The sequence below is a fragment of the Mus caroli genome, chromosome 2, assembly GCF_900094665.2.
Source record: "Mus caroli chromosome 2, CAROLI_EIJ_v1.1, whole genome shotgun sequence".
NCBI classification, from domain to species: Eukaryota; Metazoa; Chordata; class Mammalia; order Rodentia; family Muridae; genus Mus; species Mus caroli.
Genome location: NC_034571.1, coordinates 25,840,486 through 25,865,485, shown reverse-complemented (window position 1 = coordinate 25,865,485; position 25,000 = coordinate 25,840,486). Strand labels below are relative to the sequence as shown.

Genomic DNA, 25,000 nt, shown 5'->3' with positions numbered 1-25,000 from the left:
AGACATATGGGTCTGGGTATTAAACTGAGGTCAAGAGGCTTGGCCCAAGTGCCTTTGCCCACTTAGCCATCTTACCATCCCAATTCTTCCTGCTTTCTAATTTCAGAGAAGAAATACTGTCTAGTTACAATCTCCTCTTTCCTATTTTTACCTAGTTACAATGTATCTGAATAACATAGGCACACAAAGAGCAGACTCCGTGTACTTGAGGATGCCTTTTTATAGGGCTACTTTGTCACTCCTTACTAACAGGACCTCCAGTGTTTTTGGTTCTCCCATTCTTGGGGAAAATACTGTTCATGTGAAGGCTCAACTCACCTAGGGAGGTTTTTGGTACTGGGAATGGAATCCACAACTGTATACAAGCAACTAGTGCTTTACCACTGAGCAGAGACCCTAGCTCTCATTCTGGTTTTGACAAGATGTTAAGAGGTAGGTCTGGTTGGGGCGGGGACTCAGGTGGCGGGAAGAGCAGCCACCGGAATGGAGGTTTAGGAGAGTGGCTGTGGCCCATCCGAGAGTGGGGCGCAGGAGCCCTCACCTGTCCCCAGCAAGATCTCCAGCCACTACAAGCTGCTGGAGATGGAACACAGAGCCTCGTGCACGCTAAGCAAGCACTCTACGGACTGAGGCCCATTCACAGCCCTGGGGTTCACTGTGAAGCCCAAGCTGGTCTTGAAGTTTCTGCAGTTCTCCTGCCTCAGCTTCCCAAATGCTGGAATGACAGGTGTAAGCCACCAGGCAAAGGGTTGAAAAATACAGACCAGTGAAGCTCAACGAAATAGTGGGCAATGAAAACACTGTGAGCAGGCTGGAGGGAGGGAGCCCGGAGCCCCTTCTGATATCACGTCAGCGGCCCAATGAGCTAGTGGGGACCGTTCCTCATGGGGTTGACATAGCAATGGGGAAGGTACCACCCACACTGAGGGTGGGTCTTCCTACCACAGTAGAGACCAGAGTTGGTTCTGTTCCCTACTCGGGGCCTAATGATGGATGGAGGATAAGACTCAGCTTGTTAGCCTTTGCCAGAGCCTTTATCTGCTAAAAAAAAAAAAAAAGAGGTAGGTCTGACGACTACATGAAGCAGATATGAGTCACATGTCTATATGCATGTGACTAAGAATAATGAGACATCAGCAAATGTTAACAGTTGAAAGTAGGTGACAGGCTCTTCTTGATTCTGAATTTCCAAAATAAAAAGTAAGTAAGATTGCTGACACTTTACAAAGCAGCTGCAGTATACTTTATCTTTTCTACAATACCTTCTCCACTACCTTCCTTCCTACTCTGAGGCTGGGGCCAATTCCCAAGTCCATGTGATGCCCAGGTTTGAGCTACCTCAGCAGAGTCTTCATCCTTCCCATAGTCCGTACTGCCCACAATGGGCTCCTTCTCCCGCATCCAGGACTCAGCCTCATTGGCATCGGCAAAGTACTGCTGGGCCTGCAGCGAGTCCTCTAGATCCTGCCTCCGCTGGGAGGCTTTGGCTTTCAGAGCCTCCCACTTCTGGTTGAGCTCACTCAGTTTGGCCTTCACATCCTCTGCAGCAAAATGGCCTGGAAGGATGATGTGGAGCACAGTGACAGTGACACTCAGGTGAGGCCAGGCCAGAGTCATATGACAGCACAAGAAGGAGACTCAGCCCTGGCCTCATCAACGGGGCTCAGGTCCATGCACTCTATGCCAACAGGGGACAGAGGAAAGACATAAAGAGTAAAAGCAGGTCCAGTCACTGAGCACACTCACCTTCCTCCACCATGGCATTTCCCTTTTGTGTCACTGCTTTGATGCGAGGTTCATGCCCAGCAATCTCTGCTTGCAAAGCTTGGTGTTTCTTTAGCAGATTCTGGACTCCGATAAGATCTTTCCCTAAAAGCAGAATCCATTCTCCCATTGACCTGTCAGTAATGGGCTCCCACCACTGCTGCAGTATAGGGATCTAAACTTCCATTTCACTTCCTCAGATACATCTCCTTTATGTACAGGATGTGGTAATGGCATGGATCTGCCTGGGGCAGATACACTAACCTCTGTTAGTGGATGCAGCAATAGGCTCCTTTTCTCGAATCCAGGTTTCTTCGTCCTCCACATCCCGGAAGAGCTGCTGCAGACGAAGAGAATCTGCCAGCTTCTGCTTCCGGGCCACCATGGGTTCCTTAAGGGCCTCATAGCGAGCCACAAGGGCCTCTTGCTTCTTCTTAATGTTTTCAGCATCAAAATGGCCAGCATCTTGGAACTGGCGGGCCTGAATTGTGATGCCATCAATTCGATCCTGGAAAAAGGAGGGTAAAGTTTGAGAGACTCCAGAGACTCTGTTCTGCACCTCTCCAGCCTGTTACTTGGGGATGAGGATTCATCAAACACAAAGAAAATGTAACAGTGCGAGTCCTACTCTCAGAATATTTGTCCTGCCAGGGCCCCCTCACTTTAGGCTCCCAGAGAGCTCTGAGAAAAAACACTGAGCAGAAGCACAGTGCTCTGTAAAAGAGCCTCATAGTTCATTTTCCCCCAATAGTATCCCCTTAGAAAGTTCAACATGCATCTTTCTCCCATTCAGCACTGCCCTGCCCCTCCATAGGTGCCCACTTCGCACACAGCACTGCCCTGCCCCTCTCTAGGCCCCCGTTTCCCACACAGCACTACCTGGTGAGCAGCCACATCCGCCTCTAGCAGAGCATGCTTCTTCTGGAGGTTCTGGACATTAGTGAGGTCTTTACCATAATCATCTGAAGCCAAATGACCTTCAACTTCATACAGCCACAATTCAATGTCTTCAACATTTCGATTAAATTGTTGCTGCTGGTTGGCTTCTCGGAGCTTTATTCCTGTTCAGTAAAGTGTGACCACATTTCTGTTGGACAGCCCTGACCACGAGCCACGGTACCCCAGTGAAAGATTGCGGTCAGAGCTTAAGTCAGTGTCCAGTTTTACTAACCAGTGAAGGAAAACCTCTAGAATACCCTCTGCTCTATATTCTACAGACTGAAATGAAGGCTGTTTGGTAAGCAGCTTTACTTCCATGAGATACTATCTCTGGCTCAGAGTTAAACTGTGATTTTTTTGGTTTGTTTTTCCAAACAGTGTTTCTCTGGCTCTTCTGGAACTCACTCTGTAGACCTTGGAAATCAGAGATCTACCTGCCTTTGTTTCCTGAGCACTGGGATCAAAGGCGTGCGACACCACTGCTTAGCTGCCGAACTGTGATTTTAGGTAGGAAGGCTGTTAGTCTCTACCCAACTACTGCTTTTAATCAGACTTTCCAGATGATCACAGTACTAAGAACCCGAGCCAAATAACCCTGATAGAACAGTAACTCTTGTTGGTTTTTTTGAGGACCAGCCTCTTTTTTTAACGATTTACTTATTTATTTCATGTATGTGGGTATACTGTTGCTGTCTTCTGGGAAGACAAATGGTTATGAGCCACCATGTGGTTGCTGGGTACTGAACTCAGGATCTCTGGAAGAGCAGTCAGTGCTCTTAGCCACTGAGCCATCGTTCCAGCCCCAAGCAATAACTTTTTTATTTTTTCTGAGACAGGGTTTCTCTGTGTAGCCCTGGCTGTCCTGGAACTCACTCTGTAGACCAGGCTGGCCTCGAACTCAGAAATCCACCTGCCTCTGCCTCTGCCTCCCTAGTGCTGGGATTAAAGGCATGCGCCACCATCGTCTGGCTCAAGCAATAACTCTTAATAACGAAGTTATCACCCTACCTTTCCTGGGTTGTGTCTGGTCCTACCATGCTAAGCCAGAGAGGAGTGTTTTGTTTCCCAAACATTCCTATCACCAACCACTTTTCTATCATCTATTTTCTCCTACCTTTCAGTTCTGTGGCCTCTAGAAGTTTCTTCCACAAACTGATGACCTCATTCATACGAGCTGCTACTTCTTCCTTGGCATAGTGGTTGACATCTATTAGCTTTTGCCCAGCTTTCTCTAGGGCATCAATCCGGCTCTGGTTTGCTGAAAGCTCAGCCTCAAAAGCCTGATGCTTTTGGACTTTCCCTTGCAGGTTGGATGGATCCTGCGAATCAAAAAAAGAAGAGGGTTCTGCCTTGAACCGGAGTATATATAGCTACTTCACACTCATAAAACAGACGATTTATGCTAACTAGTGTGGTTTGTATGACCTTCTTTGTGTTTTTTTGTTTTTGTTTTTTTTTTAGCTCCAAGTAGTTTTTGCAAGCTTTAGCTTACTACACAAGTACTAAAGGAAACACTGATTTTATTACTTTATAAGCTTCATCGGTGGCCGTTTTCATCTTCTCGTTGACCCAACTTTTGAGCTCATCAGAATCACGGAAGAACTGCTGCAGATGGAAGGAATCAGCCAGCTGTGCCCGGCGATGCATGGCTCGCTCATGAAGGGCATTTCGGCGGTTCAGGAGCTGTAAGATAGATCACATGACTCTACATTATAGTCCCCAAAAGGTGACTGGCCTGACTGAGCTGCATCAAGTATCATAGAAAGGAGCATGACATGCCCAGGGAACTCACAGCATCTCGTCGAGTCGCTACATCTTCCATTGCGTAGTGGTTATTTTGGATGAGTTTGGTTGCAAATTCATCAAGGGCCTAGAAAGGAAGGCAAGAGTTGTCACTGTGAGCACAGAGCACTAGCCTGGACTATGGAGAACACATCCTAATCTTTCAATCTCTCTCTCAATCTTTCTCTTAATCAATCTCTCTTCAAGACAGGGTTTCCCTGTGTAGCCCTGACTGTCCTGGAAATAGCTCTATAGTCCAGGCTGGTCTAGAACGCAGAGATTTACCTGCTTTTGCTTCCCAAGTGTGGGATTAAAGGCATGTGCTATGAAGCCATGCAAAAACACCCAACACCCTAATCCTCTCTGTCCAGGTTTGCCCTGTGACATACACTTACTACTGGGCCCAGGTGGCTGATTATGTTTACCTACAGATTTACAGGCATGTCCAACCTGTGGCTCATAGGCTGCATGTACCCCAGGATAGCCATGAATTCAGAGTAACATGAAAATCCTAAACTTAAAATGTATGAGATTCTATTGTGATTTTGGGGGGAGTGGGAAAAGTATCCAGTTCTCAAGAGTAAGCTGCACAGACATGAACATCACTGTTAAGTGGACATGCCTGGAAGACTGCTTGATTCTATATCACAGGATCTCGACTGTTCATTCCTCAAGTCTACAGATATGACCTGCTACTATCTGAGAACCTCAAGAGTGTCAGATGTCAGTCAACAGTCTTCGTATCCTTTCTACTAGGGTAGAGTCAAGTCAGAGGTATATCTTACTCTCGGTTTGCATTAAGCAATTGATTCTGCTCTATAAAGTGTTACAAGTGCAAGATGACACAAGGTTGTCAATGTGAGGTCTCACATAATCCTGGGAGTGCCCTGCATGAACCTCCCAAGCCTCTCAGAAGGGGACTCAGTTTACTCAGTGGATGACAAGACAAGAAGGATCTTACTGTGATTTTTTCTTCCTGGGCACTGAGAGATTTTTCAAAGTCCTCATGCTTCTTCAAAAGAGCTTCCACACTGTCTAAGGAGTCTCCCAAGTCTTCATTTAGCAGGAATGCCTGGAGAGGAGGAAGCAAGTGTGAGGGACCAGAGGCTTTCACTCACCTACAGCCTGAAAGCAGAAGCAGAGTTGGGCAAAACACAGACAGAAAGAGTCTATGGCCTGAGGTCACTATTGAAAAGTCTAGTCTTTTTGGAATCTCTTAAAAATCAGTCAGTAACACTGGGAAAGAATACTTACTATATATTCTATCAAACAGTTTTCATATAATTTCCTCCTTTAAATGGGGAGGGTATTGAGACAAGGTCTCACTATGCAGTGCAGACACTCTTTAACCCTCTAAGGTAAGGAGCCCAGCTGGCATCAAACTTGCAACCCACTCGCCACAGCCTTCTTAGTGAAAATGCAAACAGGCACCAATCCCACCTCTCACATAGCTCTTACAACTTTTCATCCACTCAGGTTACACACAGGGTTAAACTCTCATGTTTAGAAATCGTTTTTGTACTGCACAAATCTTTTCTAAGGGCCTTGCTGACTCAGCAATGACAAAGGCAGACAAAATTAACCTGCCTTTTTCACTCTATCCAAAACTGAAATGGCTCCAACGTTCTGAGACACAGTCAACGTCCACTGGAGAAGCAGGGCATGACCCTCCCGGCTCCCTGGCTGGGACTGCAGTACACATTACCTCCTGCTTGCTCATCCAGTTGTCCACCTGCTCAGTGTCACGGTAGAAGAGCTGCAAGTCCATGCACTGCTCATACTGCTGCCTCCGAAGCTCCCACAGCTCCAGCAGGGCAGTTCTTTCCTCTGAGAGGACGCTCAGCTGGGGGAAGGGGAAGCAAAGTTACCTTTTACCTTCTGGGAGACGCAGAGCTTTCCAGAACAGTCTACTCCTCATGCTAGACTTTAGGCATTTCTCTATGCAATAGTACTTAATGTACTTAAGCTTATCATAGGAAATATAGAAATACTACAGAGTTGGCATGTGTGTGCTATCCATAAGAACCCCACCTTGACTAACCTAGAATTTACTGTCAGATTACCATAAACAATCTGCATGAAATTGTCAAGGTGACTGAGAGATAGATGAAAGACTGCAAGTGAAACTATGTGAAGAGGACTCTCAAATGAGAGCTGCAAATGTGTGTGCACAAGTGTTTGAGACACTTTACAATAATCTGTCTCCTAGTCATACCAACTACTAAAGCAGACTCTCTGCAAAGTCCTTGTAGATTAAGGAATGTGTCATACATACTTGAAAAAAGTCTCTTGGTCCAATATATTACATACATACATGCAAATGTACATGTGCACACACATATATACAACGCCTCTCCCCCAATTTTGACAGGGTCTGTACAGTCATACAGTTTGGAGCTTGCTATGTAGACCACACTGACCTCAAACTCACAGAGATCTACCTACCTGCCTCTTCTCTCTAATGCTGTGATTTAAAGGTGTGTGCCAATATGGCCAACCACATATCAAGAAAAAGCTACCCTTTTGTGCCAGACTCATGGGCTAAGAAATGTTCTTACTTGACGCTAGGACCCTAACTAGCCCCAGAGATACAGCAGCACTCTCTAGTCTTACCCTTCCCCTTAAAAGCCCCTTTTAACTACCTTACCTTCTCCCTCACTTCATCTGAGGCATAGTGACTAGCCGCAAGCAGAGCTTGCCCAGACTCATCTGCAGACTTAAAGCTATCTTCATGAGCGTCGATCTCACCCTGAAGAGGAAAAGAGACAGCATATTTCCAACATTTTTGGTGGAGCTGGGAAAACAACACCAAGTTGTTGAATTTTAAATAATTTTCACACGTGAGACTGCTAAGGAAAGAGAGAGAGTGGAAAGGTCAGAGTTTCCTAGCTCCCAGTTTAAAAATAACATAGGGACGGGCGTGGTGGCGCACCCATTTGATCCCAGCACTCAGGAGGCAGACGCAGGCGGATTTCTGAGTTCGAGGCCAGCCTGGTCTACACAGTGAGTTCCAGGACAGCCAGAGCTATACAGAGAAACCCTGTCTTGAAAAACCAAAAAGGAAAAAAAAAAGAAATAATATAGGAAAACAACTAGCTGCCAACTGAGAAAGGCGCTGTGTGTATGTTTGTGTGTGTATCTGCAGGCCACATGTCATTAATCAGGTGGCCACACAGACACAGAGACACAAGCTCTCCTACTTACTTTTCATTTTCTTTTTTGTGCCATATGAGTTTGCTTACTACAATTTTTTAGTACTTATACAGTGAGAAAGGAAGTCCCTTCCTTTTCTGCCATGTTCCTTAAAGCCTCCCCCTTTTGGACTTAGCTTATTCATTACAGATACTCACAGTTTTGTTGGGCTTTTGGTAGCATTGCATTGAATGTCTACATTTATAAAAACCATCCCTTCAGCCTTGCACTACAGAAGTAATTTTTTTTTTTTTTTTGGTTTTTCGAGACAGGGTTTCTCTGTATAACTCTGGCTGTCCTGGAACTCACTTTGTAGACCAGGCTGGCCTTGAACTCAGAAATCCGCCTACCTCTGCCTCCCGAGTGCTGGGATTAAAGGCGTGCGCCACCACGCCCGGCTCAGAAGTAATTTTATTTGATCAATCTGTTCATCTTTTTCTAATGTCTTTGAATAAATATGTTTTTTATTTGTTTGTTTTTTGAGAAAGGGTTTCACTGTGTAGCACTGTGACTTTATAGTCCAGGCTGTCCTGAAATTTAAGAGATCCACGTGCCTCTGCCTTCCAAGTGCTGGGATAAGAGAGGCCTGTGCCACCACACCCAGCCTGTCTTTTTGGTTTTTGTGATGGTATCTTGCTGTCTAGCCTTGGTTGGCCTGGAACTCAAAGATTCACCTGCCTTGCGAGTGCTAGTATTAAAACTGTACACTTTTAAACTTTTGTGAAGTTGAGTGCACACCTTTAATACCAGCAGCAGGAGCAGTTTTGAGTAGAGCAGTTCCAAGCCAGCCAGGACCGCACAGAGAACCCTGTCTGGAGGAGTGGGGTAGTCAGGCTGAAGAATTGCTCCTGTCACTGTCCTCCATTTGTCTGACTCTGCTGGTTCCCTTCTTCTGTATGTCACATGCACTGTGTTACCTGCCTCTACACCCCTTGAGATCTCTGCCTTTTATGGTCCTGCTTTACTTTCATACTCCCCACCCCTACACACACTTTTTTTTTTTTTTTTTTGGTTTTTTGAGACAGGGTTTCTCTGTGTAGCCCTGACTGTTCTGGAATTCACTTTGTAGACCAGGCTGGCCTCGAACTAAGAAATCTGCCTTCCTCTACCTCCCAGGGGCTGGGATTAAAGGCGTGTGCCACCACTGCCTGGCACCTTAAACACACTTTTAAGCCTAGATTATTTACAAGAGAGAAAACATGCACTGTCTTCAAGTCTGCTTATCAAGTTTTACAGCTTTCCTCAAACAACTTACAAAGGCTTTCCTGTCAAGTACCTTGTATTTGCTACCACTTTCTTATCACTACTCCGTGAACTTTTTAGGAAGAGTCAATGTTTTATGTATGTGCATACCCATCTGTGTACACAGGCAAGAGGTTAACACCTGTGTGTTCCTACATCAAATCACCGGCTTACCTTTGAGACAGAGTCTCTGGCTCAATCAAGCGCTCACTGATGCTAATGGGCTGGCTGGTCAGTGAGCCCTGTGATCCTACTGTTTCCCCCTTCCCAGCACTGGGATTACAGGTAAGCTTAACAGGCTACTGTTAGTGTGAGTACTGGGACTGAACTCATGCTCTTGTGCTGCTCTTAAGGCACTTTACCAGTTGAGTCACCTCCTGTTCCCAAATAATAGTCTTCGACATAACTTACTTTGGTGAAGTACCAAAATAAAAAACAAACAAAAAACTAAGTTATTTGAACTAACAATAAAATTCAATAGACTTTTTTTTCTTTTCTTTCCTTTTTTGAAACAGTGGCTCTTGCGGTACAGCATAGCATCAAACCTGTTATGTAGCCCAGTCTGGCCCTGAATCCCTGATCCTTCTGCCTTTATCTCCCAAGTCCTCAGTTTAAAGTTGTGCACCATCAATTATCGTGCTAGACAGACGTTTTTCAGACAGCACAGAGGGGCATGCAAAGAAGCAGCACCTTTAAGGAGAAAAGACTTGCCTCCCTCTCTGCCTTCATGGATAATATTGAACCCTGCACCAGAAGCAAAACCCACAGCAGACTACAAGAGGGAGATGACAGTTCTGACTACAGGGCTCCCAAACAGCGGAGTCCTGTCTTGCTACATGCTAATGCCTTCCTTCAGTTGTAGGAAATCCTGAACTCTTACCTTGTGCTCTTGATGCCTGTCCAGCAGGGCTTCAGCACCAGCCACATCATTGGCCAGTTCATCTGCATTGATGAGGGCTTTCATTTCAGTTACCCAGCTTGTGAGGTCACGGAAGTCAGCAAGAAAGCGCTGAAGCCTTGGGAAAATCAAAAGTATGTCACATCCAGTGGTGGTCTCAGGATAAAAGATGGCTTTCCTAGACATTTGAATTTTGTTCTCAAAAGTCAACAATGCAAACCCTAGTCCTGGGAAAGGAAAAATTCCATAACTTAAAGGAATTTTTCATCGGAAGGCAGAAAAACAGGTTCTGCTGTTTGGGATGTGATGGCCTCATCTTGTGTCACATGTTTTTTTGCTGTCGAGATAGGGTCTCTTTCTGTTGTCCTGGCTTGTCATTACCATTGACTAGCATCTGTAACTTCCTTGTTATATTCTCGGCCAAATCAAGGTGAGCAAGAAGTGATCTCTACCTTTCCAGTTCATTTACTGAGTTGTAACAGGCTATTCTGCATGATACTGACAGCTCTGAGGTATTTTGATTCTGTCAGTCAAAGTAGAAGAGTAGACAGAATTTATAAAGTTATAAATAATATACACACCAACTACACTCTGCAAAGCTGTTAGTCTCCATAGAATGTTAATGTAGATCAGGGAAAGCTACTACTTTCTTATTGGTTGTAGAGGGATTTTAATCAGCAATATGACTGTTCTGATCACATCTATGTCTGTGTGATCTGGTTGGGATTCAGACACACCACACACTTTTAGTCCTTCTGGCTGGAATACAGACATACCCTTAGTACACACCTTCAATCCCAAACAATGACGTCTAATTGAGGGGAAGACAAAGTGATGAATCAAAGAAAGAACTGAGAGAATCAGTCAGACAAGCAACGCCCAACTCGCAGGACAACAGAAAGGAAAGGGAGGCTATTTTAGAGCAGTGCAGGGAGAGAGTCGGTCAATTGGGAGTCAGTGCAGTGAGTACAGTACAGTGGAGTTAAGTTCATCTGTGAGTTCAGTGCAGGTTCAGCAGAGGCAGTTGAAGTCAGAGAATAAGAAGGAACCAGATTAGAACAAATTGTCAGAGTTAGTTTGAAGCTAAGTTGAACAATTCAGTGGAAACCTGAGAGAAGCCAGATTGAATCAGTCAGCTTGGAGAGGAGTTTGACCCAGAACAGCTGAACTATACCAGCCAGCCAAAATTCAGAAAGATCCAGAAAGGCTGAGCTCATTCAGCAGTAAGCTTCCAAGATGACAATTAGATTTGGGGAGTAAAAGTTACTCTTATGGGGGTGGGTGGGTGGATGAGTACCCTCTCAGAGGCAAGGGGATGGGGAATGGGGTGAAAAACTCTGGGAGGGAGGATTGAGAAGGGGGGCAACATTTGGTAACACGGGGGCGGGGGGCAACATTTGGAATGTAAATAAATAATAATAAATAAATGTTACTTTTACAATTGGTGATTCCTGGCAGGGTACAGATATATTCTTGGTCCCTAAAATTGACCCTCTGCCTCTCTTGTACAAGAGTCAAACTTTGACTGCTGAGCACCAAAACATTATTTGTTACCTGTATGAGTCATCAAGCCGTGCATGTCTCTCTGCTGCCAGAGTTCGGATCTGTTCCCAGTTGGTAATCAGCTCCTCTCGCTTCACCTGGATCTGGCTGGCACTCAGAGGGTGTGACTGTTGCAGGCGGTCAGCCTCAGCACACAGGGCTTTCACCTAGAAACAGATTCTATCAGCATCACTCTACCACCATGGCTAACATAATCAGTGGTTTTCAACCCACCTTATGGCCGGGCGTAGTGGCACACACCTTTAATCCCAGTACTTGAGAGGCAGAAGCAGGCAGATCTCTGAGTATGAGGCCAGCTTGCTCTACATAGTGAGTTCCAAGACAGTCAGAGCTACACAGTGAGACATGGTCAGAAAAAAACAAAACAAACAAACTCACCTTGTCCTCTAGAGCAGCAAGATCTCTCTCCAGACCCTCGTGCTTTCGAAGCAAAGCTTGAACACTTGCTAAGTCTCTGCCGAAGTCATCAGAGGCCATTAACTGCTCTTTCTCCTTAATCCAACCAATGGTCTCATCTACATCCCTGCAGAAGTCAACCAGTCAAACCAGGTATACAGCTGTCCAAGTGCACTGGGAACACCACAGAGTCCGAGCTCTGCTTTGTTCTCACAGCCCTAGTACCTGTTAAAGCGCTGGACCTCAGCAGCACCGAACAGCTTCCCCTGCCTTTGAAGAGCCAGGCCTTTCAGTCGCTGCCATGCTGCATTCACCTCATCCTGCTTGGTCTTAATCAGCTCCTCTTCCGGGTGCTGCTCCTACACAGGGAAGAGAATGGGCTGATCTGCCTGCCACCGGTGGCCTCTACAAGTTATTCTGGGCTTGGTTCAGGAGCACAAGTTAGTCTTCCCAACTGTACAGAAGCTGGGTCTGTGCTAATAGGAAGGGAGCTAGCTCAAGAAGGCATCTTCTTTGAATAGACTTTCTATTCCTTGGAGACTGTGCTTAGCCTGTAAAGGGTTATAAATATCAGTACCAGTTTTTGTTGTCGTTTTTTTCTTTTTGAGACAGTCTCAGTATATGACTATGTTATTATCTATATTATCCCTGGTGGCCTGGAATTTGCTATATAGACCATGCTACATAGTGATATACCTGCCTCTGCCTCCCAAATGTTGTTGTGCCTATGCCTGTCCAATACCAGATATTAAACACACTGGGGATGATAGAGAGATGGTTGAGCGGTTAATAGCCTTTGTTGGTTTTGCAGAACACTGAGGTTTGGTTCCCAGTGGCAACAGTGCTCACAATTATCTCTTAACTACAATTTCTTAAGTTTCAATGTCCTTTTCTGACCTCCATGGTAATCAGGAATACACAGGGCACACACACATAAATGCAGGCAAAATATTTATACCCAAAATGAAGTAAAAATAAAAATTTCAACAAAAACAGACACACTGGGTCTAACGTAATATAACTTCATCCATGCGCTCCCATCTATTTCAAATTCTCAAAAAAACTAGCATTTCAAGTGTCTATGAGGCGGCTAAGTACGGCTCTTAGGGTCCAGAGTTTATTCCTAGAAGTGGACAGGAGACAACTTGTTAATAAGAACTCCCCACCCCCATGTACATTACAGAGCTTTGTTTTCTCTTAGCCAGAAAGAATACATGCAGGTCAGGTTGAGCATTTGAGTGCTGAGGCTCGGCTTGGCCGCTCCTGCCTAGCAAGCCTTTGTAATGGCTTGGAACTTGAAGATGACACTGGCTCTCTACAAGGACAAGATGCTACTGTGCACTTCTGGCTATCCTCTCACTCACTCACCAAAAAAATGGAAAATGTATTAGCACCAAAGACCTGGAAATTTAAACTTTGAACTCCTTCAATAGACTCCTTTCTCCCCCACCCCCTGCTTCCAATGGCTAGATTTTCTTCAGAGCACATTGAATGACAGTGTAGTAGATGATGACCATATGAAAACAGCTCTCATGTAGGCAATGGGGAAAGGTGGCATTCCCATCCCATCCTCCTCTTTTCTCCTTTTTGGGTTTTAAGAAAGAGTACCAGTAGCCTGGCTAGTCTTGAGCCCACAATCCTCCTGCCTCAGCATCCCAGTGCAGGGAAACAGATGTCATCACACCTAGTTGTCTCTGTCCCTCTTAAGGACCTCCAAAGCTACCAATGTAGAGCTCATTTATTACCAAGTCCTTCTAGAGGCCCTCAGAGCCCAGAAAAGCTTCAGTAGGAAAGAAAGGAAGAGCTATCACTACTGGTGGATGCCTGCCAGAATTAGGTAGGAATTTACTACCACACCTTGGTTCAAGGTCTGAGGAAACCCAGAGGCAAGTTCTAGAAGCCCAATAAAAGTTCATTCTGCCCAGCCCAAAAGTGGATGAAGAAAAGAAACCAAATGAATTCTGCCTGTCCTGCGCAGGGCCACAAGTTAAAAGTGTGCTCGTATCTAGGAACAGTCAGAATGGAGCTTTACTTACACCCAGCCAGGACTTTTAAGATACTTATAAGAGCTACTTATAAAACGTGTTTCTTTAGAAATCACGGAGCTCTCAAAAAACAAAAAAATAGCGGGGCGTGGTGGCACACGCCTTTAATCCCAGCACTCGGGAGGCAGAGGCAGGCGGATTTCTGAGTTCGAGGCCAGCCTGATCTACAAAGTGAGTTCCAGGACAGCCAGGGCTATACAGAGAAACCCTGTCTCAAAACACCAAAACAAAAAACAAAACAAACAAACAACCCCCTCAAACAAACAAACAAACAAAAAATTAGGGATCACAGCTGGGTATGGTGATGCACTTCGGGAGGAGGCAGGCAAATAAATATCTGTGAGTTGAAGGCCAGCCTAGTCCACAGATAGCCAGGAGTAATAGAGATACCCTATCTCAAAAAAGAAAAAGAAAAAAAGAAAAAAAAAAAAAAGGAAGAGAAATTAGAGATCAGACAGGGTGGGGCAGAGATTATGAGTACCTGCTGCTCTTGCAGAAGACCCAGGTTCAGGTTCAGTTTCTAGTACCCACAGGGCGACTCACAGCCATCTCTAACACTAATTCCACTGGATCTGACACCCTCTTTAAGCCTCTCTAGGCACCAGCCACACATGTAGTGCATGAAAAAGACTTACATACAAAATTAAACCAAGGTGACCCATTACCTTAAACCCCTGGATGAGACAAGTTCCCTTTCACGGGACACCCCAGGCCACCCCTGCTGCGGTGAGCAGCACACGTCAGTATCTACTTCTCACCTGGATGAGTTTGGCAGCAAACTGGCTCACTTCATTAACTCTTTCTTCATGAGCAGCCAGATCAGTCTGGAACTCTTCAAACTTCTTCTGTAGCACCTCTACATGCTCCAGGTCCTGGCCCAGCTCCTCAGAGGTCACAATTGCTTCCTATTCGGGGACAGAACCAGCTCCACTCAGCCAATAGTCAGATAACAAAGGTTGCCACGAAGATATATTAGGGCTGGGACCACATTCACTTTAGTGGACAATTCTCTGTGTAGTTCTGACTTCTGTCTTCTAAGTGTTCTCCTTCAGAGATTTCGGGTTTACAGAATAAAAGGTTCCTAGGGCAGCTGAGTCTCCCAATCCTACCCTCCATCTCATCTAGGGCTGCAACTGCACTAACACTGCCTCTTAAGGCAGACCACAGGGAGACTCCTTCCTCTTGGGAGGGCCTAGCATACCTGCCCTGGAAGCATACCTTGTCATTGATCCAGTCCATTACATCCTCACACTCCCGCAAATACTGCACCAGCTTCTGTGCCTGCAGCAGTTTGATTCCTTTCTCCCGCATCTTCTCCAAAAGCAGCTCCCACTGCCGGTGCAGCTCCATTAAACGTGTCTGCAGATTAATAGTCAGACCTTGAAGCCAGGCATGGTGGCGCATGCCTTTAATCCCAGCACTTGGGGATAAAACTCACATCTCATTTGAGTTTTATGCCAGCCTGACCTACAAAGTGAGTTTTAAGACAGCCAGGGCTTCACAGAAGAACCATGTCTGGAAAAAAACAAAACAAAAACCAAAACCACAAAAGCCAGTAAGGTGGCTTAGTGCATAAAGACTCTTTCTTGCCACCTGAGGAGGTCACAGCCAAAGGAGAGAACAGACTCCTGAAAATGTCGTATGACATGTACACTGCAGTGCATACTCCTATCTTCCACTCTCTTACACAGTCTCTCTTATATGGTAACAAAATTAAAATGAACAAGAATTACAATGTGAAAATCTTGGGGTAACAATCAGCTCTCAAATGGCTCAGAAAAGGCCTTGTAGAGCCTTATGGTGCCATGAGATGTGTTCAAACCTCATCCCCACACAGTAGTCACAGGGCCCAAAGTATTCACTTCCCAGCATCATTGGGTGTTCACAGCAAAGACCTAGTAAGGACCTAAGAACTGAGGGAAGCTAAAAAAGCATTTTAAACTGTGTGCTGTGTTCTAATCCCAGCTTGGGGCCTTGATTATGGCCACCCCATGATTCTGGAAGTTTCTGGGTAACACTAACAGGCAAAGTTGTCTCACACAGGTTCAAACACAAACAGAAATGGAATCTGGGATCCACCCATGCTGAGATGTCACTCCCAGCAAGAGGAAAAAAAAACCTCTGAAAGCCAGGGGGACAGTCGGCATTGGGTGGAGTCTCTTACAAACAAGGAAGAAGGTTTCCCCAGGAGAGAGAAAGCTGTGAGAATGAGAGCTCACACAGTTCACTGCACAGCGCCATGACTAGAGGAAAAGGCATAACAAGTCAATACTCCACCTACTCGGATGTGAGACCCAATGTGGGTGGCGGTGACTATGGGGCGCCAAGCTGTCCGGTATGGTGTGAAAGTCTAAACCAGTAACAAGACAGGTTATACAGGACACAGACACAGCCTTCTACTCCACCCATTTTCCTATCTGCTAATGCTGCCTGCCAAACTAATTTTTGGGACAAACTTCCAAGGCAGGTCAGCACGACTATAGGAACTGTGAGCTCAAATAGTAGGTGACAGAACTCTTAAGAACAGGCTTACAGACTGGACAGACCTTACCCTCAAGTCCACTGTTCAACCACACAAATCTCATTTTCACAATCAAATCACAACTCAGATGCTCGCATAACTTTCCCAGCCCTGAGAGTCAAAGAAAACCCAGTTACACAAGCTGCCGACAGCCCAGGAACATGAGCAGGCAGGGCAGCAAGAGCAGTTAAGAAACACCAGAACTGACTGGGTTAGAAAGAAAGCCTGGGTCTGACTCAAGTGACTTCTCAACATAGGCATAAGCTAGCAGTGGGAGCTTTCAGAGATGCACCAACAGGAACATTATAGAAAGAATGATGACAGGCACGGGATACAGCAGACTGTGCCAGAAAAGAGCAGCACCGTGAAACCCTAATTCTCGGCTGTGGAACACTGGGCGGGTCACACAAAATTCTCTACGCCTTAGTATGTCTACCCTTCTGTGACAGAGAAATAGAAACCTTGCAAGTTTATGAAAATTATAAACATCAGCCAAGTGTCTTGCGGTACCTTACTAGCTACTACTAGCAAGTTGACAAATGCTAGCTAACAGTGTATATAGTTACTGACAAGCTCTCAAAATGGGGCACAAATGAACTCAGCTTTGGATACTCCGGCTCCCAAGATGATTCCCAAAAGTCAAAACACTTAAATCTGTTTCTCCTGGGCCTTTCTGTAGCTAGGTTATACTACACAGTCCCATATACCCCAGGAAAACGTCTATTCAGAAGTAAGAAGCCAACTGACTTCATTTACCTAATAACGATGGAAAATACTTGTATTTAATTGAGAGATGTATTACACTAGCCAAATGAGTTCAATATAATTAATCAGTTGGTCATAGGACAACCAGCACTCCCTTTCCTTAAAATCATTACTAATAATTAACAGTTCCTAGCTGGACATGGTGCTGCACACCTTTAATCCTAACACTCGGGAGGCAGAGGCAGGCTGATCTCTGTGAGTTTAAGGCCAGCCTGGTCTACCAAGCTAGTTGTAGGACAGCCAGGGCTACACAAAGAAACTGTGTCTTGAATTTAAAAAAAAAAAGAAAAGAAAAAAAAATGCTTAGATTCATCCAAAAAGTCAGTAAAGTTCATTCCAGAACACCCAGAGCACATAAGACACCAGCAGGGCAAATATGGCACAAATGTCTTTGATGAAGTAACACATACTATAATCTCAGCTTTTGGGAAACCGAGACAAGAGTTGAAGCACAGCTAGATCCTAATACAAAGAAAGAAAACAAAACATACAGACAAACAAGAAGTCTATGTATCAAGGGGCTTCAGAGATGACTTAGTGACATATATATACCTCTGTTAGAGTACTGAGTTCAGTTCCCAGTACCCACACAGGCAGCTCACAACCACCTCTAACTCCTGCCTCAAGGAATCCCAGCATCCACTGAGTCTGAGTGCTCACACACAAACACATATAGAATTCAAAACAGAAACTAGTTTTAAAAAGGGCATCCAAGATAGGCCAGATAAGGGTATATCTTTGAGAAAATCAACATGGCAAAGAGAAAAGTGTACTCTCTCCCTAAATACTAAATATTAGTATTACCAACCTTCTTTAACAAATGAACATATGCTGACTCACTCTACTGCAAGAATACTAATACTGTTCCTACCACACACACAAACCCTGGCTTCCAGTCTTGCTTTCAATCATAATAATATCTGGCTTGTGGATTTCACTAGGAGATGTAGTGTCTCGAGTATGGAAAAGCTGAGCTTTTAAAGTGTTCACGCTCCTGCAGGGGAGGCTTTCTGACCAGATAGTACTCCTACTTACCCGGATGGTTTCAGATGCAAAGTGCCCTTCAGAAATCATCAAGTTTCCTGTCTCGTCCAGCTTCACAATGGCTCCTGAGTTAGCCTGTACTTCAGCTTCAAAGGCTTGGTGCTTCTGCAGCTTTCCCTGGTAGTGGAACACAAGTAAGCCCCAAGTGTTACCATACAACACTCCTCTTGTCCCCATACCAAAGGTCCCTTGTCCTCATTCCCATCTGCTCTAGTGAGGGAGGCAACCACTCAAATACAAAGGCTATGTATCTCTACAACCCTGGCCTGCGAGCACTTTCAACATGGCAGGTGCAAGACACTACAGAATATTTAAATTTATTGTCTATGGAGAAGCAGTTTTATCTAGAGAAACAGGACCACACTTAGTTTTCCTAGCTCTCAATGTTTACCCTGGTTTTTTTTGTTTTTGTTTTGTTTCTGGTTTTTTCGAGACAGTGTTTCTCTGTGTAGTCCTGGCTGTCCTGGAACTCACTCTGTAGACCAGGCTGGCCTCGAACTCAGAAATCTGCCTGCCTCTGCCTCCCAGTGCTGAGATTAAAGGCGTGCACCACCATGCCTGGCTTCATGTTTACCTTGTTTAATTCAGTCATTCACATTCTACTTGCTTAAACCTTACCTACATTTCATTCATTCATTCATTTAATGTATACAAGTACACTGTTGTTCTCTGTAGACACACCAGAAGAGGCAGGCAAATCTCTGAGTTTGAGGCTAGCCTGGTCTACATATTGAGTTTCAGGGCAGCACAGGAAGACCCTGTATCAAAAACTAAAAATCCGGTCTGGAGTGGTGGCACACGCCTTTGATCCCAGCACTTGGGAGGCAGAGGCAGGCGGATTTCTGAGTTCGAGGCCAGCCTGATCTACAGAGTGAGTTCTAGGACAGCCAGGAGGACTACACAGAGAAACCCTGTCTCGAGAAAAACACCCACCCACCCCCCAGAAAAAGAATTATCCGTTTAAAGTTGTGGTTCTGAAGCTGTGTGGTCAGCAAGAACACCAGAAACACAGATATTCACATTATGATCCATAATAGTAGCAAATTAGAGTTATAAAATAGCAACAAAAATAATTTTATGGTTGGGAGTCACCACAACATGAGGAACTGCAGCATTAGGAAGGTTGAGAATCACGAGTTTAAAGTATGCCGAAAAGAAAACCTCATGCTTGAAAGCCACTCTTACTCCGCCCCAACCGCTCATATGTTAGAGTCTTCTCAGAGCACAGAGTTGGTCTTTACAGTGTGTCTGACTTACATTATAGCTACCCAATCTTTTTTGGGCCCCTGACTTTTGAGAGGCAAGGACTGCTGGTACTCAGACCTACCTGCAAGTTGGTTGGATCTTTGTAGTTCTCATCAGATGCAACTTGAAGCTTCTCCTGAATCCACTTCTCCAGCTCCTCAGCATCTCTTTGAAAAAACTGGAAGCGATAGGAATCCTCCAGCTTCTGCCGCCGCAAGGTAGAGAGCTCCTTGAAGCGGTGGTACCGATCCAGGACCTGCTGTCGTCTCTCCTGGATGTCTTCGGCTGTTTCCAGCACTTTGACCCCACTTGGATCCATTTTCTGAAAAGACAGAATGACCGCAAATAAGCTCCACAGACAAGATATGTAATGGAATTAAGCTCTCTAAAGGAAAGGAATCAGAAAATCTAAGCAAACTATGAAGTAGCCTCTTCCAGGGAAAAACCCCATATGAACAATAGTTATTTCAGCGTCTTAGGCAACCCCTGAAGGGTCAAAATGCACAGGCTGAGACCCATTGAGCTGTTTATTCACTCCTCACGCACCTCCTACTCTGGCTCTTCAGAGGATGGTTTTGATAGCAACAAAAAGTGAAGTAGTTAAAGTGAAGAGCTAAGGGGCTTCAAGATTCAAAGGAAAGATTGATATTTGAAGAATTCATAAATGTTACTCAAAACAAATCTTTTCATCTTGATTTTGAATTGTAGATGTCGGAATTACTTTTTTTTAAGTTTTTTGAGACCAGTGTTCTGTGTAATCCTGGCTGTCATAGAACTTGCTCTATAGACCAGGCTGGCCTCTGCCTCCTGAGTGCTGGGATTATAGGCATGTACAACCACCATCAAGGTGACTTTTTTAAAAAGAGAGGTGTCGTGTCACTGCTGGCCACTTGTTATGTAATTACAGATAACCCTGAATTTCTGACCCTCCTGGGTGTTGAGTTTACAAGAATGTTCTACCAACACCAGGTTTTATGCTGTACTGGGGACCACACCCAGGGTCTTGTGCATGCTAAGCACTTTAACAAAATTGAGATATATTTCCCACCTCTAATTTACTCTCATTTAAACCAGCTTTCCTATTTGTCACAGAAACTGTGAAGACTGGTGTAAATTCACTAAACCCTAATTTTGTTTTGTTTTTGTTTCTTTTATATATGTGAGTACATTGCTGTTTTCAGACATACCAGCAGAGGGCATCAGATCCCATTACAAGACCTCTGGGAGAGGCTCTTAACTGCTGAGCCATCTCTCAATTCCCTAAACCCTACCTCACGTTAAACATGCAATTTTCTAAGCAAATTGCCAAATTTAATGTCAAGGAGAGAACTTTACCTATTATGTGAGAAACAAAGATAATGCTACTTAGATCTTATAAGAATTAAGTCACATGGGAATAGAGAACAACAGTAGAGCAACTGCCTAGCAAGGTTATCAGTTCCATGCCAGCATCAAAGAGAAAAAGAAACCATTTTATACTCTAGTCATTTAAGACCACAGGAAAAATAGATGTAATTTTATATAAAGCTTCTAAAATTCAGCAATACATGACCCTGTATAATACATGACCTTTCCTACTATGCTTAGAGTGGCTAAGAATGGCAAGTGACCTTTCCCTCTTTAAAAGTACAGTCTTTAGCATATACCCATCAATCAACTGATTTCTCAACACCAATGAATTTCTCTCAGGAGGCTGAGGCGAAAGAATGGAGATTTCAAGGCTATCCTGAATCCCAGTCAGATGCTTCAAAAAGCAAACAAGAAGAGCTGGAGAGGGCTCGGAGGCTGACTTACGAGCATTAACTACTCTACCAGAAGAGGCAGGTTAGGGTCCTAGCACCCACATGGCAGCTCACAACTACCTATAACTCCAGTTCCAAGAAATTCAATACATTCCTCTGAATTCATGGACACCAGGCACAAACAGGTACACATAAAAAACAAACAAGGGCTGGTGAGATGGCTCAGTATACCTCACACGGCTGACAATCTAAGTTAGACGGCTACAATCTATATAGATATGGGAGAAAATCAATTCCACAAAGTTGTCTCCACATCCCCTCATCACATACACAATAAATACTCACAGCCTGTGCTGGGAATAGTGGCCCATGCTTGAAATCTAAGCACTTTGGTGGGAAGAGGCAGAAGGATTTGAAACAAGTTCAGAGCCAGTCTGGCAAACATAACACTAGGCCCACACCTAGGCTAGAGTGAGACTGTGTCAAAACAAAGTACAGTCTTCAGAGGGGATCCTGAGTACATTATGTAGGGCAGATGACAGTAAGGTCCCGTCCAGATCCTATTCTAAGAACTGTGTAAAAGGTAGAAAAACTGTGCTACCGGCAATACTTGGGAGCTTTTCCCTTGTCCTATTTCCTGCTACTGCAGGACGAGGGAATGTCTGGCAGGCTCGGGATTGAGATGGAAACCCTTGAAGGTGCTGCCCACACCCACAGGAAAGAATGCTCGGTGAGAACTGTGTCCACCTTTACCAGCTTCAAGGACTGTTCTGATGAAGATGGTACCTTCCCGGGAAAACCTGAGGTGATTTTAACTGTAGCACTGTGTCTTTCAGATTATACGCTATGGAGTTACTTGTTTGGTGGTCTCATTTCCATGGTACAGGACATCTACCACTTGAATACTAAGCAGCACTCCACCACTGAGCCACAAACACAGGTGGGTGCATGTATTATATGTGTGCATATGTGCCTCCAAGTGTACAACTTTGTCAGACACTTTCCTCTATCTTTTTAAATAAAACATCCAGTGCATGAGATGGCTCAGCTGGTCAAAGCATGTTGCTGCCAGCCTGATGATCACAGTTTGATTCTCAGGATTCGAATGACAGGAGAGAACCCACTCTTACAAGTTGTCTGTTGACCTCCATGCACACGGTGGCACAGGAGCACCCCTGGACATAACAAATACATATATGTAATAAACATCTTAAATATATATACATTTATTATTATTATTATTATTATTATTATTATTATTATTGGATGGTGGTAGTAAGAAGAGGTAAGAAGGGAAAAAGGGAGGGAAGGAAGGGTACAGACCACAGCTCTTAAAAGCACTGAGTCGCCGGGCGTGGTGGCGCACGCCTTTAATCCCAGCACTCGGGAGGCAGAGGCAGGCGGATTTCTGAGTTCGAGGCCAGCCTGGTCTACAAAGTNCAGCCTGGTCTACAAAGTGAGCTCCAGGGCAGCCAGGGCTACACAGAGAAACCCTGTCTCGAAAAACCAAAAAAAAAAAAAAAAAAAAAAAAAAAGCACTGAGTCATCTCTCCTGCCCCATCTTACCTTATTTTCGGACACACGGTCTCTTCTTCATTGAAGCTGTAGCTTACTGACTTGACTTTGCTGCCCAAACAGCTCCCCTTCTACCCAACTTGAGTCACTGGAGCACAATGCTATGCCTAGACTTCCTAACAATTGTTTTACCCTGAGCCACCTCCCCAACCAGGAAAGAAGTCCTTCTCTAAAACACAATTCTCTAGAAAACTCCAAAGCAATTTTGTTTTTAAACTCCTCATGGAGCTGCAGATGACTTTTAACATTGGATTGTCCTGCCTGGGATTAGATATGCCTGGCTTGTGCATAATTTTTTTTGCCTAGAATGTCCCATCCCTTCTTTCCCTGGGAAGTCCTACAAATACCTCAAGATACATAGAAATAAGTATGTTCCATGCCCTATCTACCCCCTGCCCCATCTCTGCTGCACTACACTGTAAGGAGCAGAGCACCTAGACCTTCCTCCTGGTGAGCAGATACCTACTGTCTGAAACTCCTAGTTCTGGTGTAAGGGCAGTTAAGAGTGCTCATTTAGTCTGTTTCGGGGTTGGGGATTTAGCTCAGTGGTAGAGCGCTTGCCTAGCAAGCGCAAGGCCCTGGGTTCGGTCCTCAGCTCTGGGAAAAAAAAAAAAAAAAAAAAGATAAAATTTAGTTTGTTTCCTGCTTTCCTCTAGTTTGTGTACTGCAGCAGTGAAGAACTGTCCTGCTGAGAAGGCTCCTAGTGTCTTGTGTGTGTGGAACCACGGTCTCTGATTTGTCTGTATACTGTTCAGGTCAAAATTAGAAAAATGTCTTAGGTGGACGAGCTTTAAGGCCAAGCCAGGAGATAAATATAGAGACAGGCTGAACTGTGAGTGGAGTCCCACCTAATTTCCTGTACCCTGACTGCTTCTAGCATCAGGAAGTATTTACAGACATAGCGTGTTCTTACTGTGTTCCAATATCATGCTCTGCTCAAAGAAAGTTTAGACTCCCGTCTACAAAAAGTGGGTAGGAATGATAGCAGGTTACATGGGGGAAAGAATCCAGAGACTGGGAAGTAAAAACTCATCTTCAGTAGGAAATTTGGGGATCTAACCAGGAATGTTAGTCAGGACTATCTAATTTTTCTTTTCTGCTCCTAAGGTGAGGAAGTCAGATAAACCATAGGTGAGAAGGCCATCTTAATAACTACCCACTCTGAAGTTGGACCAACGCCTGTGGACATTACCCTTACTTTTTATGTTCTTAAACTGAGTTTGCTCTGCTGTATATATTGTTAGCTCTCTTGGTATGGTAACAAGGATTGTTTCTAAACATTTAAATGTAAAAAAGGCAATTTGAAAGAAATACAACTTTAAGCCAGGTATAATGTAACATGCCTATAATCCCACCACTTTGAAGGCCGAGGCAGGGGCTCTCCTAAGTTTAAAGCTAGCCTGGTCTATATAGACTAAGTTCTAGGCCAGCCAGGACTACATAGTGAAAACCTGTCTCAGAATAAACATATATGCTATTGACTAAATGACCAAGCAAATTCACAAATTCATTTGCAAGGAGTAGGGTTGGGGGCTGGATAACAGTTCTCTTTCTCCATATTGTAAAACTACTTCTAAGGCAAATGTTAGATTTGTGACAAGAATGACAAATAATCTGCTAACTAAAGATACTCAACTAGGTACCACCAATCAGTTGGGCTTCACAGAATGCTCCTTACTAAGGAAGCCAACTTACTCTCTTCACTACTACAGGCTGACTTCAGATAAACAACTCACAAGACACAGCCCTGTACCTCGGTAGGTAGGTAAACTGAAAACAACTACCTGTCAACTCTTACAATGGCCTTCAAAGTTCCTTAAATTAAAAACCTATCCAAGTTGGTGGCACATGCCTTATGATCAACACTGAGGAGATTAAGAGAGGCTGCTTTCCAGCTGGAGACCAGTCTGAGCTATCCAGTGAGACCTCCCCTCCCCCATCCAAACAAAACAAAACAAACCCCGGATGGTTTATTTATGCATTGCCATTGTCTTTAACCACAGGAAATGGTAAGGGGGGCAGAGGAGAGCAGACAGTAGTAGTGCATGGCTTTAGTCCCATTACTCAGGAGGCAGTTCAAGGCCATCCTGGTCTACAGAGGGAGTCCTAGGACAGCTACACAGAGAAACCCTGCATCAAAAGACCAAAACAGGGCTGGTGAGATGGCTCAGTGGGTAAGAGCACCCGGCTGCTCTTCCGAAGGTCCAGAGTTCAAATCCCAGCAACCACATGGTGGCTCACAACCATCTGTAACAAGATCTGGCGCCCTCTTCTGGAGTGTCTGAAG

At 44.7% G+C, this 25,000-nt stretch overlaps 1 protein-coding gene across 1 annotated transcript in view; it reads right to left on the bottom strand.

Moving 5' to 3' along the window:
• Nucleotides 1-25,000, bottom strand: part of Sptan1 (spectrin alpha, non-erythrocytic 1) — a 69,275-nt gene that overhangs the window by 36,445 nt on the left and 7,830 nt on the right. Inside the window, exons 3-20 of the mRNA XM_029474455.1 lie at nucleotides 19,479-19,718; nucleotides 18,143-18,268; nucleotides 15,040-15,180; nucleotides 14,580-14,726; nucleotides 12,002-12,135; nucleotides 11,759-11,903; nucleotides 11,372-11,526; nucleotides 9,800-9,935; nucleotides 7,133-7,234; nucleotides 6,191-6,328; nucleotides 5,447-5,557; nucleotides 4,496-4,573; nucleotides 4,231-4,386; nucleotides 3,818-4,022; nucleotides 2,644-2,825; nucleotides 2,029-2,272; nucleotides 1,747-1,869; nucleotides 1,339-1,556 (exon numbers count right to left, since the gene is read on the bottom strand). Of these exons, the coding sequence (XP_029330315.1) occupies nucleotides 1,339-1,556; nucleotides 1,747-1,869; nucleotides 2,029-2,272; nucleotides 2,644-2,825; nucleotides 3,818-4,022; nucleotides 4,231-4,386; nucleotides 4,496-4,573; nucleotides 5,447-5,557; nucleotides 6,191-6,328; nucleotides 7,133-7,234; nucleotides 9,800-9,935; nucleotides 11,372-11,526; nucleotides 11,759-11,903; nucleotides 12,002-12,135; nucleotides 14,580-14,726; nucleotides 15,040-15,180; nucleotides 18,143-18,268; nucleotides 19,479-19,718 (2,781 nt within the window). The remainder of the gene's footprint in view (nucleotides 1-1,338; nucleotides 1,557-1,746; nucleotides 1,870-2,028; nucleotides 2,273-2,643; nucleotides 2,826-3,817; nucleotides 4,023-4,230; nucleotides 4,387-4,495; nucleotides 4,574-5,446; nucleotides 5,558-6,190; nucleotides 6,329-7,132; nucleotides 7,235-9,799; nucleotides 9,936-11,371; nucleotides 11,527-11,758; nucleotides 11,904-12,001; nucleotides 12,136-14,579; nucleotides 14,727-15,039; nucleotides 15,181-18,142; nucleotides 18,269-19,478; nucleotides 19,719-25,000) is intronic.